The sequence below is a fragment of the Lepisma saccharinum genome, chromosome 21, assembly GCF_977018435.1.
Source record: "Lepisma saccharinum chromosome 21, izLepSacc3.1, whole genome shotgun sequence".
Lineage (NCBI taxonomy): Eukaryota > Metazoa > Arthropoda > Insecta > Zygentoma > Lepismatidae > Lepisma > Lepisma saccharinum.
The window spans coordinates 12,227,999-12,247,403 of NC_139249.1; the positions used below are offsets into that span (position 1 = coordinate 12,227,999).

Here is a 19,405-nt window from a genome sequence, read left to right on the forward strand (position 1 = left end):
TTTGAGGGAGGGTTCGACAAGTTTATTGTGCAATTTAATTAATAACTAGTGAATTGGTTGAACGTTAATAAATACTTAAAACACGTATTTCTGGATACTGGAATACTCCTCTTTCTTTTTTCAGATTGCTGCTTCTACTAGCAGGAAGAACGATATGTTGTCTACGTTCATTACGTCATCGACGTAGATTACATAGTTTACATAGTCTACGTTGCCTAGGTTAGGTGGTAGAGCAGCCTACAGCTGAACCTCGACCGCTAAATAAAGGAATTATTATTATTATTCTTACACGTAGAATGTAGACAATCGTTGTACACACACATCACTGAAGCCCCAAACAAGGCGTAAAACTTGGTATTTTGCCACCGAGTGCACAACTGGCGTGCCGATAGATACAATATTTATCAACGAATTAGAACAAGTACCATGAAAAATAGTTTGCCATTGCTACATTCATTATCTGATTTGGGTAATATAAAACATTTCAAATAAACTTGATATGTACTCTGTTCATTTCCGTGATGCTGCTTTGTTGGTTGTTGATGATAATTCCTTTCGTAGGCTACCGGAAATTCAATTTGCTAGCTGCGAGAGGGCAGCTCTTTAGCCTGTCTATGCATATATTCTAACTCATTGGTCTGTACCCAGCTGAGTTTGGTGCTGGGACAACAACAATTGACGTGTTCATCTATGTTCAGTGAGAATTTGAGCTCTCCTAAGTAGTTTTCGAAACAGACATGAAGTTCTTACAAGTTATTCTGTTCGTTTATGCCCAGTGCTACATTACCTATGCCGGTAATTGTGTTACAAATTTGAGCAATGCTTGCAACTTGTCGAGAAGTCTGACAGTTAGGTTTCCTTCAGGCAAAATAATCGACAACGCAAACTGCAATACATTGGATTCCAAGAGTAAATTTCAATCTCAGCCAACGGTAACTTTTAGCGAAGCAGAATCGGTAAGTGTAATATTATTTTTATAGTTGAATGAAATCACTATTTTATTAAAACAGGAAAAAGTGGCTTACTTAATAAAAAAAAAAAAAAAGACTGGATAACATCCCGCTAGCAGGTCAGTCACCTCACCTCTGTGGACGGCACTAGAGTTGGGGGCGAATGCCCCCCTATATTCGTTATGCTTCGTATCCCAATTACGGCATTTTGAAAAAAATGCCCATCTTTTTAAAACGACCGACATGTTACATCGGTTACAGCTACTTCTAAATGATTCGGACATTCAAATTATTTGAAAACCACACAAGACCAAGTTGCATAATGTGATAATAATTTTAACTTAACAAATTTGACCACTCAATTTTCTCGGGTAGAAAGGCCTTCCATAATGTAAAGGAAATCTATATTTTCAATTATTCAATTGCATCTTTACTAGCAACAAAAACGTGTTTTTGTTCGATGTTTTCATCCTTACTGAAAACAATTAGAAAATCCATTACACACTGAATTTGAAGAACGGTAGAACCTCGTGTTGCGATGAAAACTAAATTCGAAGCTGATATGAAATAAATCTAGGGGGACCAAATTGCCCACTTCTCACCATCCCTCTGATTTTCATGAAATATATAGAATTGGTTGCTACAGTTTCCCTGAGTGTGCATGTACGTTTTGTGCAAGGAAAACGCACCCATTTCCAGGGCCGGATTAAGGTGGGTGCTATTGATGCTGCAGCATTAGGCCCATTCCTGAAATAGGCCCAGATGAAAACAGACGAGAATTTTTCGAAAGCTGAATAGTTTTCTTTTGCTATATTAAAATGAAAATACATCTTAGAATGAAATTTGGAGCCCCAGTTTCGGACGCCTAGACACGGCGTTACTTATTATCCAGTTACTATTATTCTTTGCGCTGTGACGTAACTTGTAATGGTCGGATTGACCATTATTGGTTTTGTATTATTATATTAATTAATTGCTGGCCAGCTACAAGGTGTAGGGTTAAGTAATATGTTTCCATGTGTGTACTTTTATGTTATTATTGCATGTAAGTGTATGTGCTTAATGAATTGTGATTTTTACTGGATATTAGATTCACTTGTTTTTTAGCTACTATCTTACAAAAGACAGTTGGCAGTGGAATTTTTCCAACGCTACGGGGTCCATGTTTACGGACGTTTACCCCGACTATAAAAACGGCCAGTGGGCTTTAAGAAAAAAACAGTTTTTTACTACCTCCACAACGACGAAGACCCTTCGAAAGTCTTGTCCATTCAGGGTGGCTAGACTGAAAGATTGAGAAGTAAATGTAATACTTGGGAAATGAACATCTTCGAGTCTCTTGTCCATTTATGGTGGCTAGGCTGATGTCTGAAAATAATGTATCATTTGGCCAAGGAACCCTCTTCGAAAGTTTAGTCCACTTATGGTGGCTAAACTAATGATGGAAAATATAAGTAGCATTTGGTAAAGCCAACCCCTGTTTGAAATCTCCAAGTTTCCCAATTAGCAAAGATTTGTATATTTATACGATATTGCTGCGTAAGTAAACGCAAGACTGGTCGGAATATCAAGTAAGTCGAGGGTAGGCCACAGAGATAGTTAGGCTAACTCTGTGTTAATGAAAGTACCAATGGTTAGGCCATAGGTACGCCTTTGCTTGAATTAAGGAAATTGGTTGATTATGTAAATGCACATATGGAAACACTTTGTAAATATTTTAATAATAGCAACGTATAATAAACCTATATAATCACATTTGAAATGTTATGATTTGCTGAATTAACTCCAAGAGCTACGACACTGTCCATTTTAAACCAGTTGTTTATTCACTTTCTGTACACGTGTAAACGAACCAGGGACTAAAAATATAAATTGTTATGTGAAACCCCCCTTTCTTAATTCCGGCGTAAGTATAATCGGCTCGCTTGGCACCCAGGGTGAGGTGAAAGGAGAGATTTGAAGGATTATAGCAGGAAGTAATCCAGAGGGCCGAATAGAAACGAGGGATAGGGGGGCCGAACTTAAACAAACTATAACGTCGTTGTGTTTATTGTTCACCGAGGCCCGAATGTATAAAGCAAGTGATCCTCGATTAGTCAGTAAAATTGATCTGCAGTCACGCTGAATTCTGATTTTGTGTTATATAAAAATCGTAACATTGTCTAATTTCACGGTCAGAGAAAGGTAACTTGAGAACAATCAAGTGTTGATACAAACAGAAAATATGACCCGCCTACGTTTTCTTGTTGATATAATTGTAAAACTTGCGTTGGGATCAAGAGGGAGTATAAAAAGATTACAATTTCGCTTTACTACATCCTGCCTAGTGTCATTGCAATTCAATTTTGTCCGCAGAATGGAAGAGAGCATGTAAGAAAATTGTTATATCTCATTTTATCATTTTAGCATTAAAAAGAAATACAGATTCTTTAAAATAAATTCTATTTATGCTAGCTTATTTTCTCCCCTTTGCAACCGAGAACCGATAGTTGCTTTCGTTGTCAATGACAAATCATCCACGTGGAACTCGCACAAGCAATAAATGATCGTTTAGTATCTAATTTACGTGATTTTACTAAATTTGCAACATGTGCGAATATTTACTACGTCCAGCACCTCAGATTTATTCTTTATTCAAATATTAAATACATGCATTTTCCGAAACCGACTTTAAAATGTTTGCTGTTCAGTGTTGGGCAATTGGCAACATCACAGGCACACTAGCGGCATTGTGGATTTGCCACGTTGCCAAACGTATTTCTTTGACACAAGCTCAGGATTTGAACTAAGATCGACAAATCGACAGTTAGCTTTATACAACACGATTGAAGCTCGAACTTAGTTCATTCCCGGACCGTAGGTCAAATCTGGTCTCCAGTTAGTGATTTTTATAGAACCGGCCTCGAAGATTTCAAGCATCAGGCCCAATTTCGTCTTAATCCGGCCCTGCCCATTTCTGAATTAAGGCATTTTGAAAAACGAGTTAGCTTTTTGTCGATTATATCACCTTTTAAATTAGAGCCAGAGCTCTAATTTTTGTAGCTTTAAGAGCCGCGCGCGCATGTCATGAGAGGATCAAAAATTCAAATTTGAAAATGTTCAAAATTGTTGACAATTTTGAGATTTACAACGTGAAAACTCCCATTTCCACAGTTGGGAGGAGGTTATCCAAAATTTACTTGGCATGAATTTTTTTACGAAGGGCCAGGTACCAAATGACAGGAATGTTTCTCACATTTTAGATTTAAATTTAGTTCACATTCTCATATAGTACTGATATAGATTATGTATTCTGATGCATTATATGTCACATCAGACAGACACTTGAAAAAAGTGGGAATATAATCAAAATGTCCATCACCTATTCATTGATTTAAAAAAAGCATATGATTCGGTCAAAAGAGATAAATTATATAATATATTAGTAGAGTTTGGAATACCTAAGAAGCTTGTTAGTATGATAAAAGTATGCACCAGTGAAACAGAAAGTAAAATTCGTGTGGGTATTAATGTGTCTGACAAATTTACAATTCATGATGGGTTAAAACAAGGAGATGCATTATCTCCATTGCTCTTTAATTTTGCCTTAGAATATGCTGTTAGGAAGGTAAAAGAAACTAAAGAAGGACTAAAATTAAATGGTATGACTCAGTTGTTAGCATATGCAGATGATGTAGACTTACTGGGGGATGATGTGAATACAATTAAAAATAATGCTAAAATATTTTTCAAAACTGCTAAAGAGATAGGTTTGGAAGTTAACAAAGAGAAAACTAAATATATGCTTACATGCCGAAACCAAGTGTTAGGTAATAATCAAAATCTAATTATTGATACCAACTCGTTTGAACCAGTTTCCAAATTCAAATATTTAGGAGTAATATTAACAAATGAAAATTATATTAAAGAGGAAATAAAAAGTAGGCTTAATTCAGGAAATGCATGTTATTACTTCTCTCTTCATAAACTTTTGTCTTCTCGTTTAATATCTAAGAAACTAAAAGTTAAAATATACAAAACAGTAATTCTGCCTGTAGTATTATATGGGTGTGAAACTTGGTCCCTTACATTGAAAGAGGAACATAAATTGAGAGTATTTGAAAATAAAATCCTTAGGAAAATCTTTGGACCTAAAAGGGATGAGGAGACAGGTGAGTGGAGAAGGTTACATAATTTAGAACTACATAATTTGTATTCATGTCCAGATATTATTAGAATAATTAAATCAAGAAGACTTAGGTGGGCAGGCCATGTGGCACGAATGGGAGAGGAAAGATGGATGAGTTTACAGGATTCTTGTTGGGAAACTTGATGGTAAGAGACCTGTAGAAAGGCCAAGACGAAGATAGAGGGACAACGTTGAGATGGACCTAAAGGAAATCGGTAGGGATGGAAAAGAGTATATAGATCTTGTTCAAGATAGGGACAGATGGAAGGCCTGTGTTGCTGCAGCCATGAACCTTCGGATTTAAGAAGGCTAGAGAGTTAGTTAGTTAGTTAGTTAGATGCATTATCCAATCAAACAATTCGTTAGATTAATTTTGTCGCGTTTTGATTATTTTTATTTCCTAAGTCCCTTCAGGTACCACAAATGCAGTTTAAATTTATCAATGTAGCAATACAGGAGGGATGAGAGAATCCAAATTATCTGAAGATTCTGGAAATGCATGTTTTCCGCCACTTTTGGCTAATCGCGACGATGAGGATAAGTTGTAACTTAAAGAAATAAAAGATTCACGAAGCTAAACGACTTGTAACGCATTTTGGTGACATGCAAAGCTGACTTTACTACTGGCACATCAGATACCATACACAATAGACACAGCTGGTGATGGTTTCCCGTGTGTGTTTTTCTTCCTCTGTCATGGTGATGTTCCGTTCATGCCTCAGCGCTTTGAGGAAAACGCTGCATAATTCAAGTGCAATGGTGGCTGAAAACTTTCGTCACGGATGAAGGCCACAGTTAGGGTAGCAAATGCGAAACTTGTTGCTATATTTTGAAAGGCAAGTAATGCCTGAATCTCCTGCTGGATTTTCCAGTTGGACTAATTGTGTGGTACTGGCCCAGCTGCTAGTTTTCGTCTCACACGATACTTCCTACCGTACTTGTCGGTATACGTGTGTTCCCATAATAGGTAGATAGACGTATTTCGTCCATGAATCACTTGTTTGCATTTACATGCTCAGCTGATATATAGAAAAGAAGGACGAGCGATTTGAAGAACGTTGTAGGACAATAACTACTGCTGTTATTAAAAATTAAAATAATTATAAGAAGAGCACATAGTAGAAATTTACTCGAAAGAAAGTATATAATCAATGCGTACTGAACAAGCTTTTTAATGAACTCGGGTATGCATATTCATACATGAGATTCGCAGGATTGTTCATAAAAAAACAACAACATATTTTGTTGAACTAAATATGGTAAACATTACATATACTTGTAATTAGGGGTGTGCGGGATCCCGAAAAGTCGGGATCGGGATCGGAAAAAAACATTTCCCGTCCCGATCCCGACTTCGAGAAATAACTTCCCGAACTTTTCGGGATCCCGAACAGCCGGGAAACACCGAATGGTCATTTTAAAAAGTTGTTAATACTCGATGTTTTCTGCATTGTAAATGTCTGGAACTTATCGGAAATTGTTAGTTTTTATACCAGAAATGCAAAAACAATCACTTAAGATAAAAATGACGTGTAGAATTCGAGATTTCAAGAGCTTCTGGAAATTTCGAACATTTCCCGTCCCGACCCAGAAAATTCTGTCTTGTAATAATCAGAATTTTCTTAATCGGCTAATCACATTTGTCGCGTACAATACTCATAGCTTTTTATAAATCCCTAAATATTAATGAACGCGAATGCACATCATCTGTTTGTTTTTTTCTTTTATCGAGAAGCGAACAAAAATAACCAACACTCGGAAACCACAGACAAAACACTTTCCTTTGCCAAACTCATAGTTTATCTTCACATGGCCAAACCTTCTTTGCCACATAATGTATGAGCTATTCCACATCAAATCAGGCAGATCTCTCGGGTTTTGAACATTGGGTTTTGGATAAAAATATTCCCCCCCCCCGATTTTTAGAGATTTTTTTAAGAAATCGTTTATTTATGAAACACTGTTTTCGAATGCCTATATGAATACATCTAGGAAGATGAAAGTGACCTTATTCTGAAGATAAGGAGTCAATATTACGTATCTGGTTAAATAGGCATTTCGAACATTTTTACGATAAAGCATTCCATGTGTTGAACTTTTCAAAGTTGAATATCTAAAATTACGGTATTTCCAATCGATTTTCCTCTTCTTTTATTTTTGAAAATCCACATGTCTTATACAGGGTGTACCAAAAGTCCCATTACCCCCCCCCCTTTGAATTGTAGACAAACCTGCAAAATGTTATTTTAACAGCATTCGTATGATGAAGAGGATGGTATACCATCAAATCAGACCAATGACCATCATTTACTCCAGAGGATCTGTGTGCACACCGCCATTTTCATGGCACAGTATTATTTGCCTCCAGGTGCGATGTGAAATCCTCCCTAACATAAGATGTCAGATCTGGATTTCGGGGTGGCCATTTTAAGATAATTCCTCAATGATGTGTTCAGAGACAAACGGATTGGACGAGGATCGCCAAATTTACCAGCACCTTTAAAATGGCCATCCCGAAGTCCAAATCTGACATCTTTTGATAATGCGCTATGGGGGCACATCAAACAGAAAGTCGCTCATAATCGTTATTTGTTTGACCAGCGATCCGAGAGCTCCAGTTGGCAAAGTGCCAAGAAAAAGGGGAAGTTGGCGATAGGAAGGCAGGCGCGAGAACGCCGCTCGCGGTTGCCCGTTGAACAGTGTTACCAATCTGCGAGGATGCTTATCCACCAGAACATAAGTAACGAAAACCGAGGGACATGCACAACCATGCCGTTTGCCAATTTTAGGTTCACTGTTGGTATTGAAGAGTTGAATCTCGATTAGTGTTATTGTGCTGTGCTATTTTTTATATATATAATATAAAGACCTTGGGAGTAAAACGTCGCAGTGAATGATGTTTTTTTCCAGGGGGGCAAACAAGGCACATTTTCTCCAAAAATAGTGCTGTTCCCTAAAAATGCATTGCTTAAATTTGAATTTATGGTGATCATGCAATAATTAACACATATTATTGTGGCTAAAATGAAATTATATGTGCGAAATACATAATTTTTGGATGACTTTCATTTTTCAGGGGGGTCGTCCCCCCTTGCCCCCCTTCCGGACGCCCATAGTGGTGGCTCGAAACCAGATACGGGTCCAGTCGGCTTCCTCTGGGGTTGGGTCAAAGATGCCGAACTGGCGCTACGTTCAAGACTTCAGCTTTTGCAAAGACGCCTCTCCACGGCCAGAGCACTTCCAATATCTTGTGACAGTATTCTCCGGTTGGCAACATTGCTCTCTTTCCCCACGTGACACTCGCGCTCCTCGCGTTTCAGAGAAGCGGTTCCGCAAACTCCCCCAATTTACGACTGGACTCTTCTACTTCGGGCATGCGCAGAAAACTCGAGAGCTCTCGGATCGCTGGTCAAACAGTATCAGACAACTGAGGAACTTCAAGAAGCTGTTCGCAGTGCGTTTGCTTCCTTCACGCCAGCCACGTTACGGAGGATTTCACATCGGACCTGGAGGCGAAAAATGCTGTCCCATGAAAATGGCGGCGTGCACACAGAGTAAATCGGGCCATTGGTCTGATTTAATGGTAGGCTATACCATCCTCTCATCATACGCATGCTGTTAAAATAACATTTTGTAGGTTTGTCTCCAATTCAAAGAGGGGGTAATGGGACTTTTGGTACACCCTGTACATTCTATTAGAATTTGTTGTTATTCCATATAAGGAAGAAAATGCATTTTGAAAATGTTATCACAAGATTTAATGACCTCAGTTAGAATCAATGTCCAAAGTACTGAGAACCGCAATCAATAGTTTACTTTACTGACTGCGTGGTAACATACAGATGCATAACCAAATTAACTCACTTTCCAAAGTGAAAACACCACAAATACGTCAATGAGTGGGAATTCCCTCCAAAGCGAGAAGCTTAATAATTCGTACAATACACTCTTTATAGAGGTGGTAGAAGTTTCCATTGAAAATTTGCTATTACAATCAACTTGTCGCCGTAGAGTAGGGGTTAGGGTGATTGTACACAGGGTGCGAAATCATCTAAGACTGGTGGGGGGAGAAAGATCTTAATCTACAAACCCCCTTTCCCCACAAACATACATATAAATTATACGATATACATATTTATAATGTTATTAAAAGTAAAAATAAATTACTAAATTAAAAATATATTATTATTATTAATTGCCCAAAAATAAATAAATTTATTACTTTTAAATATATCAGATATTATAAAGTAGCAAACTACGTCCTTTACTACCTGGTTAAAGATGTTAATAAATTATGAAATAGTTGGTTTTATTATGTGTAAGTTTTTATCAAGTTTTTGCTTGCTTTATATTAACATAAATCAATTAGATTTCATAGTTATTATTGTTTTGCATTCTTGTTTTGCTTTTATTGTGCATATTGATGTAATTTGTTAATGATCTCTTGAGAGAGAAAAAGCTTCGAACACTCACAACTACACTAATTTGTGTATGTATTTGATATTATTCTTAGTACAGTATATTTGAAATTAAAAGTAATTGCTTATCTTTTGTTTGTAACTCTCCCCACTCGAAAATTTTTGATGGGGGGATTATTGAGGCCAAAATTGTTGGTGGGGGAAATCCCCCATCCCCCCCAGGATTTCTTACCCTGATTGTAATTTTAGCATTTTGAAAACGTTTTTTTTAACCATTGCATCCAGAGTACAGCGCCTAGAATAACGTAGTGTGGAAAACGGCATGGTTTTGCTCTCTCTCGCTGGTTCCACTGGAAAATGAAATCCGCTAGAGGCGCTGGTGTTGACACCGGGGTACAGCGCTCGACTGCTTATAATGGAAGTAAATGGGGTTTTTGCTGCAACGTCTGATTCTTTTCTTTGTAACATTTCTTTGCATCAGAAAATTGTTATGATATTTGGTACAGTAGTCGCGAAAATATTAAAGAATATTATGAACCGTCTATCATGACCTGTCCTTGAGTTTTTTATTAACAATACGGAAGAAAACATAGGATTGTAACACGTAACATGACAATTGCTGCGAGAATTAGTATTGTGTATGCATTATCCTGAAAGGTTCATTAATATTGCCATTGTCACAAATATTATTTTTATGGAAATTCGCACAGACAATACTCGTTTATTTTAATTAATTAATTAATTAATTTTATTATTAATTAATTTAATTAATTTGCGGTTTATTTTCATCAAGTACAAGGTAGACATTTTACAGCCAAGTCACGAGTAAAAATGCACAGTCCTTAACACCAAAGTTCTACTTACCAATCGACACGAATGTAAAGCAATTTGTTGATAGAGATGACAAGGTACATCGTAATCGGCTATTTCAACTCCATGGAATATGAAATTAAATTCTTTCGAATATCTGCATTTCGGGAAAATGACTTCATAATATGTACGCCACGAAACATTTTTTCCCCTTCATGACACTATTTCAATTTTATTAGTATACAAAAATAAACTTGTGTACACAATCCAACGTTTGACGTCCAGCCTCACATGCGATATGTTGATGCTCGTGTTGCGTTGCACATAAAACGTATTTATGTTACTTTTCTGTGTAAATTAATACCATTTCGTGACTGCAAATCACTCCACAAATATAACTGTTTCCATCAATTCACTTACCACCTTTATAGAGAAACAAATATACACAATATATTCCAAAAACTAACTAAGCCGCATTACTTTCATAACAAAATTAGCTGCTGTGTCGATCGCACTGCCATCTACTTGTCATCGTCTCGGGGAACCAGTTTCTTGGGTCGTTTTCCACACTACGTTATTCAAGGCGCTGTAATCCAGAGGAAATCTGTGATCATTGTTGACAACCTTTCAGTTGATAAGGACTCCATACTATGAGCTGATATGTTGTCAGTAATAATAAACAATGCTCGATTGCAATGATCAATTTCAGTTTAAATCATGGGTAGATTAAAAGCGAGAACGGAGGGAGCGATTAACCCCACCCCCAACCCCGGTCCCCACCTCCCGAAGCTTCTAAAAGTAACACTAAGTGATCATTGAATTCTATCTCGTCTGGTTTTCCCTATCACTGTTCTGAGGTATTTCATCGCTGTTGCTGTTAATCTACTTTTATGCTTGTTTTGGAGCGTTAAGCTTTCTATGCCATAGAACATTGTTGGTGTAATTATGGTTTTATAAATGCTTCATTTAGTATTTTCTTGTACCTTCTTGTTTCCTACTATTGTATTATTTATTTGGTAAATATACTTTATTTGTTTCTAGAACTCTGTTATTAATTTCTTCTTCAACTTTTCCATCGCCTATTATTATTGTTCCCAAATATTCATATCTATTCACTTGTTGTAGCTGTTCTCCTTGCCATTTTATTTCCAATCTCTCTTCATTTCCATGCTTTGATATATGCATTACTTTACTCTTCTTTGGGTTCACTATCATTTCTCTATCTTGTATTGAGCTGGCCCATTCTATTACAGTATTTTGTAGTTCCTGTTTTGTTGATGTTATTAATGCTATGTCATCAGCATACAGAAGTGATTGTCTATAAACTGGTTTCAGTTTCCTATTCCGAACCTTACATTTTCGAGTTCTTCTTCTACATTGTTTATGTATTTGATCCATTAGTATTATACAGTAAGGGGCTGAGGCTATCTCCTTGTTTAACTCCTTTGTTCATGTTAATTTCTTTTAATTTCTCGCCTCCTATTCTCACTATTCCTTTAACTGTCTTGTAGACACTTTGTATTCTTCTTTCTAGTTTTTCTGAGGCTCCTATTTTCCGTAACGCTGACTATAGTTGCTGTCGTGGTACTGTATCAAAGGCTGCCTTTAAATCCAGAAAGGCTACAAACAGTTCTTTTCTCTGCTAAGAAATTTATATATGCCTTGTCGTAGCGTAAAAATGTGATCTTGCGTTTGTCTTCCTCTTCTGAAACCTGCTTGTTCTTCTTCTAACTCCTCCTCTACTTCATCTCTTAGCATTCTTTCTAAGATTCTTGTCTATATTTTTAGAGCTACTGAAGATAGACAGATTGCTCTATAGTTTTCACATTTTACAGTGCTACCCTTTTTGTGGATTGGTATGATCATGTTTCTTTCATAATCTTTGGGTATTTTAATTCTCTTCCATGCTTCATTACAAATACTCCACAACCATTGTACAACTGTCTTTCCTCCCAGCTTTATTAGTTCTGGGTATACCTCATCTGCTCCTGCTGCTTTTCCTAATTTCACTCTCTTTATTGCATCCTCAACTTCCTGCATTCTTATTTCATCTCTTGCATCCTCTTCTACATTGGCACTCTCTATTGCATCTTCTTCATTCATCTTCCCATTTTCATCTCTAAATGTGTTTTCGTAATACTTACTCCATGTCTTCAATTCAATAATGTGAATTCAGGGGTTCACACTTCTAAAACTAACGACAAACCTTCGACGAAGGCGTGAATTTCTTTAAAAAATTACTTCATTCTTCACAAAATGAGGATAATCAGAAATATTTTTCTTTCATATGGAAAATAATGATTATGTTGGTGTATCCGAATTTAGAGTATCCCACTGTGGCAGCGATACTAGCGCTCCAGTGGGATTTTATCCACCAATATGTAAAATTATATATGAATGTAATTTTATAAGTTGTTGTATTGTTTATATCAGAGACGTGCCAAAGAAAATAATTGGGAGTCCCAGCACGATTTTGGTTTGTAACTTTCTGTTCATCTGTTACAGAATGCTAACTACTGCATAGTGATGGTTGATCCGGATGCACCCCGTCATGCCGAAGGACAATTTTGGCTCCATTGGATTGTATGTAATGTGCAGGTGAGTCCAGTAACACCAACAGCACTTATATATTTCTTTGCAGGATTCGTCTGTACAAGCTAAAGTATACAAAAAAGCAAGGGGATTCCCTCTCAAAGTTCGACATTTACTAAGTGCTCGAGGTGAGGGGAGGGGGTGCGGGGGATGGTATCCCCTCCAGTCGCCAGCTAGCTCGACCCCTACCCTATTTCCACTTCAAGCGCTGCATTTACTTCGTTACTGATTTGATCCAGCTCAAATGGGTTTGAAGTATTTAATTATAACTTCTTATTTTTGTTTAGTGGTATATTGTACTTATTTTTTAATAATGATAATAATAAATAATAATAAATTCATTTCAAGTGTCAGACATATGTAAACTTGTCGAAAGAGAACTTCAAGAAAATGTAGTTCGACTCATGATAGATCCTAGTTTGTGTTATTGTCCTTTTATCATTTTCATATAATCAGTATTTATCCTCATCGTCGCGATTAGTTAAAAGTAGCACGAAAGTAATGTGAAAGTAAGAGAAATGCGATTAGCAACTGGATATTTTGGACACTTATCCGAATCAAACTCCACGTAATTTCAAGAACACTCACCAGGTGGCAGCATGGCTTGACTCGTCACTACCGCCACGTACCGTCAGAAATTAGAACTTATTCAAAGTTGAGATGTTCACGTAAAGAAGATTTACGCATTCGTTGCCACCCAGCGCACATGGCGCCTCGTGAAAATATTTCCAAAGCATCTCTTTCTGTTTCCATTTATCCGGCTAATTTTTTGAGTATTAGTTAGCAAAGACGAATGGACCTCCTTGATGGCATAGTGGTAACGTCGCCGCCTTGTAAGCAAGGGGTCTCGGGTTCAATACCCGGTGGAGGCACATAGTGGTTCGAATCTCACTTTAAACTTTAGATTCAGTCCCGATTAGGGTATCTGTACATAAAGTGTAATGTTTTTTAAAAAAAACTTTAAAAAATTTAACTCAAGCAAAGCTGAAAACTGTCTCCTTATACGACCAGTATGCCCACTAGTCAACATTTCAGAAACTATGAGATTCACACCAAACCTTGACATGGCTGCACAACCGTTTCAGTGTTTGGAATCGAACCTTCAACTTCAGGTTCTGTTCATATCACCCTATCTGAAACATAAACTGGACTTTCAAATAAACTTAATACTATGTGAATAAAGTAATCGGTACCTACGAGGGTCACTATTTATATTTTGAGCCTAACAATGAAAAAAACAGGAATTTGGCATTGAAATCTGCTTTATTGTTTTTAGAAGTACTCTCCTTTATGGTCAATACACTTTTGCATTCGTTCGAACCATTTGTCAAAGCAGTTTTTCCAATCTTCTTGACATACCTCCATAATATGGTTTTTGAACGCATCAACGGCGTCTTCCGCCGACGAAAATCGTTGTCCACGCAATTTATTCTTGACATTCGGGAACAAGAAGAAGTCATTGGGTGCCAAATCAGGACTGTACGGCGGATGACCCATCAATTCGATTTTTTGACAGTTCATAAAGTCGGTTGTTAGACGAGATGTGTGACAGCTGGCATTGTCTTGATGAAGAATGACCCGACGGCGTTTGTTTGTTTTCCGTATTTGACCGAAGACCTCTGGCAAACAAATTGTTGTGTACCATTCAGAGTTGACCGTTCTACGTTCCTCTAAAGGCACAGTTGCCACATGACCAGCTTTCCCGAAAAAAACAGGCGACCATTTGTTTCGATGTGCTTCGAGCGCGAACAACTTTTGTTGGATTGGGTTCATCTTGAAACACCCATACAGTCGATTGCTGTTTACGTTCCGGCTCATATGCATATATCCATGATTCGTCACCTGTTAACAATCTTATATACGTCTTTTGAAGCACCACGATTGTATTTATTGAGCATTTGTTTGCACCAATTGACGCGAGCGTCTTTTTGAGTTTTTGTCAAATTGTGTGGGATCCAACGAGAACATACCTTTCTCACACCTAAATGATCATGTAATATTTTATATATGCTGGTGGAACTAATGCCTATGGTTGCCTCAATCTCACAGTATGTCACATGACGATCTTGCAGTATTAGGTTTTGCACAGCATCAATGTTTTCTTGAACAACAACTGATTTTGGACGATCTTCGCGAATCTCGTCGGCGAGCGAATGGCGGCCACGATTAAATTCGTTATACCAGCGTTTCACAGTGGCAAAGGATGGGGCTTCATCGCCAAATGTGGAAGTAAGTTGTTCGATGCACTCTTGTCTTGATAATCCACGTCGAAAATCGTAAAAAATCATCGCACGAAAATGTTCACGAGTTAATTCCATTTTATTGTTGTCGCGCAATCTCCAAGGCAACATAAACAACACAAATGAAGCTATTGACAAAACATTTGAAGTACGTTATGGTCAATAATGCCAGACGATTCCGTGCAAACGTCAAATCGCGCCTAACTTCAATCAGTGTTGTCAAGGCTCAAAATATAAATAGTGACCCTCGTACGACTATGTTTGAAAGTGTTACTTTTCAAAAGTAGTTAAAATTATACTTGTTTTGTTCTTGAAGCTTATGCATACCACATGCCCTTCGAGTTATAGCACATCAAGAATGCAGTAAATTTATAAGTTAACTATAACCTTAACAGTAAGTGAGTTACTGATAAAAATAATAATATTCAAAAATTTGTCCCCAATTATTAAGCCTACGCGTCTTAAACGAAACCCTAACTTATTTCCTACAGGGCAATCGAATATTTACTGCCATCTCGTGATAACAGCAGGCATTCACATAACAAACGATCGTCTTATTTCATTGGCTGGCGGCAATTTAAATGTTGAGACATAATAGGCCTACAGCCAGAAACGGAAACGCGTTCTGTAGTTATAGCATGAAAATAATCCGATTCGAACTAATGTATTTGAGCTATATTAAATTGCACGTTCAATGAAATAAAATATGTGTGGCGGTTTAGGCCAACTTGTCTCCTCGTTCGGACATCTCTGACACCGAGACAAATCTCCGTCTCGTCTCGCCATTCACGAGAACGAGACGGCCTTTGTAAGAAATCGAGACGAGAATTAGAACAGACCCTTCGTGACTTGTTGAGACGACACTCCTGATCTTGTTCGACACTTCGGTATGACATTGCAAAAATTTACCTATAGCACCAAATGTACTTCACTGACTTTTTAAGTCATACCAAGTTAATATCTACCTGATTTTTTTGTACATATATGTAGTACATATAGTAATGAAAAGCCAGCGGTTCCTGAGTTGCGAACATTCCACTTCAAACATTCCACGTGAAATTATCAGTTCCTGAATGGGCCTGGTCAAAGCAAATTATTGTAGGTAGCAGCACCCCTGTTGTGTCCCCACGCTTTTGATCGGCAATTGTTCTCCCATTTAAATACATAGGGAATTTGATTCTGAACGTCCTGCTATTACATAAAATTGCAAGTTTAATTTCATCTTAACCTCAGAAATTATGTCGGACCGTGATAGATAAATAATCAATGCTATGAAACTAATAATTTTAATAAGACAATCGTCAACAACATTAAAGATATCGGAACTCAAAAAAAGCCTTAAAATTTGCACAGCACTTGTTAACGTCGTTTGCAATTTTCACAATTTAAGTGTTTTATTGTTGTGAATCCGGTAAACAATAATACATAATAATTCCATAAATAAATAAACACACATTTATCAAGAATAATAGTTATTACATATAATATTTTATCTTCTGCTTCATGTCTCTCAACCACTAGAGCTTCTTATTTACAGGAATTATAATTTTAAAATTGTTGTTGTCAAAAAAACAAAGGGCGAAAACACGAGGGGAAAATGTCTGCTTAATACAATGAAAACATACATTAATATTATGTTATCGGATAGAGCATAATGTCACAGTGTATATTAATCAATATCATGCGCTTACGCACTTAATATATTCTTTCTTTACAATTTTGGGAGTTTCTCAGATTCCTACTCCTGCCGTTGAATTACACATACTCGCAACCAGAAACAAACAAACATCAAGCGTTGTGTAAAAATTAAAATTTTTGTATTATTAATCCATGGCAGCTAGGGACGACCTAAATAACGTCAAGTTTAGTGTTCTTTGTGCATAAACACACTATATTTAGCCCGTTTGCGCAACCCTGCCAATGCGCTTTAATATATTAATTCTTAGGTTCAGGAGAATGTAATTTTCGGAAAGTTATGACTGACTACACAATCCTAAAGCTTTGCTAAACCCATTTTTATTATCGATTTACACGAGAAATTCTTACCTTCATTGGAAATAACGTTTGAATAGCCATCCCATCGCGCTCCAATGTAAAGCTTAGGGTAACCAAATGACGAACGAAATTCTTTAGGGACACAACAGAGGTGGCGCCGCCACCGGAAAAGTTTGGCAATGAACAGCCCCATTGGAAACTTTCGTCATAGTTCCTGAGTTGGCACATCACCAGTAGTGTGAGGGTGAGGGAGTGTGATTTAAAAGGAATACCTTTGTTTATTAGACTCACCAAACGAATATCTGCCTGATTATTCATAGACAAGTCATATGCTATGCTGATAGTAATTGCAAAGGCAATTCGGGACTCGTAGTCTTATCGTCGTCGCCTTGTAATGAAGAGGCCTCGGGTTCGATACCCGATGGAGACAAGTAGTGGTTCGGATCCCACTTTAATCTGTAAGTCCAGTCCCGATTAGCCTATTTGTGCATAAAGTGAACTTAGGAAAACCCGTAACTCAAAGTCAATTCTTTTAGTGGCACTATGTGAGACAGTGCTGCGCGCTTACATATATTCAGGATAAAATTGCCTATTTTTTCCGAGGGTTCATAGCGTCGAAATGAGCGGTCAAAGATAAAAAAACAACCGGTATTAAGAAAAATTGTTTGCCTTAATGACCCGTCGGCAATGAAAGCGCAATGTAAAGTGTTGTTTTCATCAAAATGATCGTTTTATAACTTGGATGTTTTCCTGATCCCAGCTGTATTCTTGGGGGAAAAATGAAATCAAAGAAAGGCATTGTTGACTTTAGGTTGGTCAACATGGCCATCTTAATTATAAAAACTAATTTTTGCTCGTCTTGATTGATTGATTAACATGATCTTCAATTAGGAAAGGAATCCATCATAAAACTAGCATTAGGTTTCGTCGGCGTCTTCTCGAAAAATTAACTAATTAGTGGTTATTTTCTTTTCTGCTCCCCTTCCCCCCCCCAACACGTCCTGTACCGGTCTGAAAAATCCTGTTTCTATGAGAAACTCATAACGTGAGGATATATTTATGATTCGCCAATAGGACGAAGCGGAAATGACGTAATGTTTTCAAAACGTTCCGATATGCCATATTTATTTAGCAGTTTTCCATACAGGGATAGCTGAGGCCTAGCCTGAGGGACACGGGCTTGCAGAAATTTTAAGATCAAATTAAACTGTTACTTGAAGTAAGTCTTGTTCCTGGCGACGAATGATGAACACTTCCCTTGGGCTGTCGGTCAGGTGGATTCTGGGAAGGTTTCCGAGCTTTCGAGAGCTAACGTCACTCTCAGATTCACTTCCACCCTGAAGATGAGAGTGACATTAGCTCTGGAAAGCTTGGAACTATCACCAGAACTCACGTAAACAGTAAACTCTTACTTGTAGGTTTAAGAAGAAAATATTGTTTGTGTTTCGGTTATTTTGTCGCTTTTCTACCTATTGGGTTAATCGCGGCGATGAGGATGAATTATGAACTGATGTCTTGCTAGGATTCGAACCTGGGACTCGAAGCGCGTTACGGTAACCAATAAGGCCACGGAAGGTGGCATGAAGATATACCACGTAGCATACTCTGGACTGCCTTTTGCAGACTAGCGAGTCTCTGGCGTCTTGACTCACAGCCAGTATAATCGTCTGTGTGTCGTCCCTATTACTTTGGGATTGTCCCTTCAGCACCATTCATCCTCATCTTCGCGATGAGCCAAAAGTGGCAGAAAAGCAAATTAAAATAAACAATTGGAGAGAAGGATAGAATCTCTCTCTTTCTTCAGAGAGAGAGAGAGAAGGGGGAGACATGGAAGAAGAAGATAGCAAGGAAGGAAAGAAAGAAAGAAGAAGAAGTAGAAAGAAAAGAAAGAAAGAGGGAGAGAGAGAAATTCTCTCTCTCTCTCTCTCTCTCTCTCTGTGAAGAAAGAGGAGAACAAAGAGAGGAAGAAAGGAGAAAGAGAGGGAGAGAGAGGAAAAAAGAAACGGAGAGAGAGGAAAAAGGAGAGGGAGAAAAGAAAAAGAGAGAGATAGAAAGAAAGAAGAGAAGGAAAGAATCTCTCTTTCTCTCTCTCTCCGTGAAAGAGAAGGGAGAATGAGAGAGAGGAATAAGGGAGGAAGAAGAGAAAGAAAAAGAGGGTCCTCTCGCTCTCTCTTTCTCTCTCTCTCTTTCCTTCCTCTCTTTGAGAAAGAAAAGAAAGAACCTTCTTTTCTT

At 37.6% G+C, this 19,405-nt stretch overlaps 1 protein-coding gene across 1 annotated transcript in view; it reads left to right on the plus strand.

Annotated features, from left to right (window-relative positions):
• Positions 1 to 642: 642 nt before the first annotated feature.
• LOC146004031 (protein D2-like) overlaps positions 643 to 19,405 on the plus strand; it is a 65,780-nt gene continuing 47,017 nt past the window's right edge. Inside the window, exons 1-2 of the mRNA XM_083142605.1 lie at positions 643 to 956; positions 12,852 to 12,944. Of these exons, the coding sequence (XP_082998731.1) occupies positions 738 to 956; positions 12,852 to 12,944 (312 nt within the window). The 5' untranslated portion in view covers positions 643 to 737. The remainder of the gene's footprint in view (positions 957 to 12,851; positions 12,945 to 19,405) is intronic.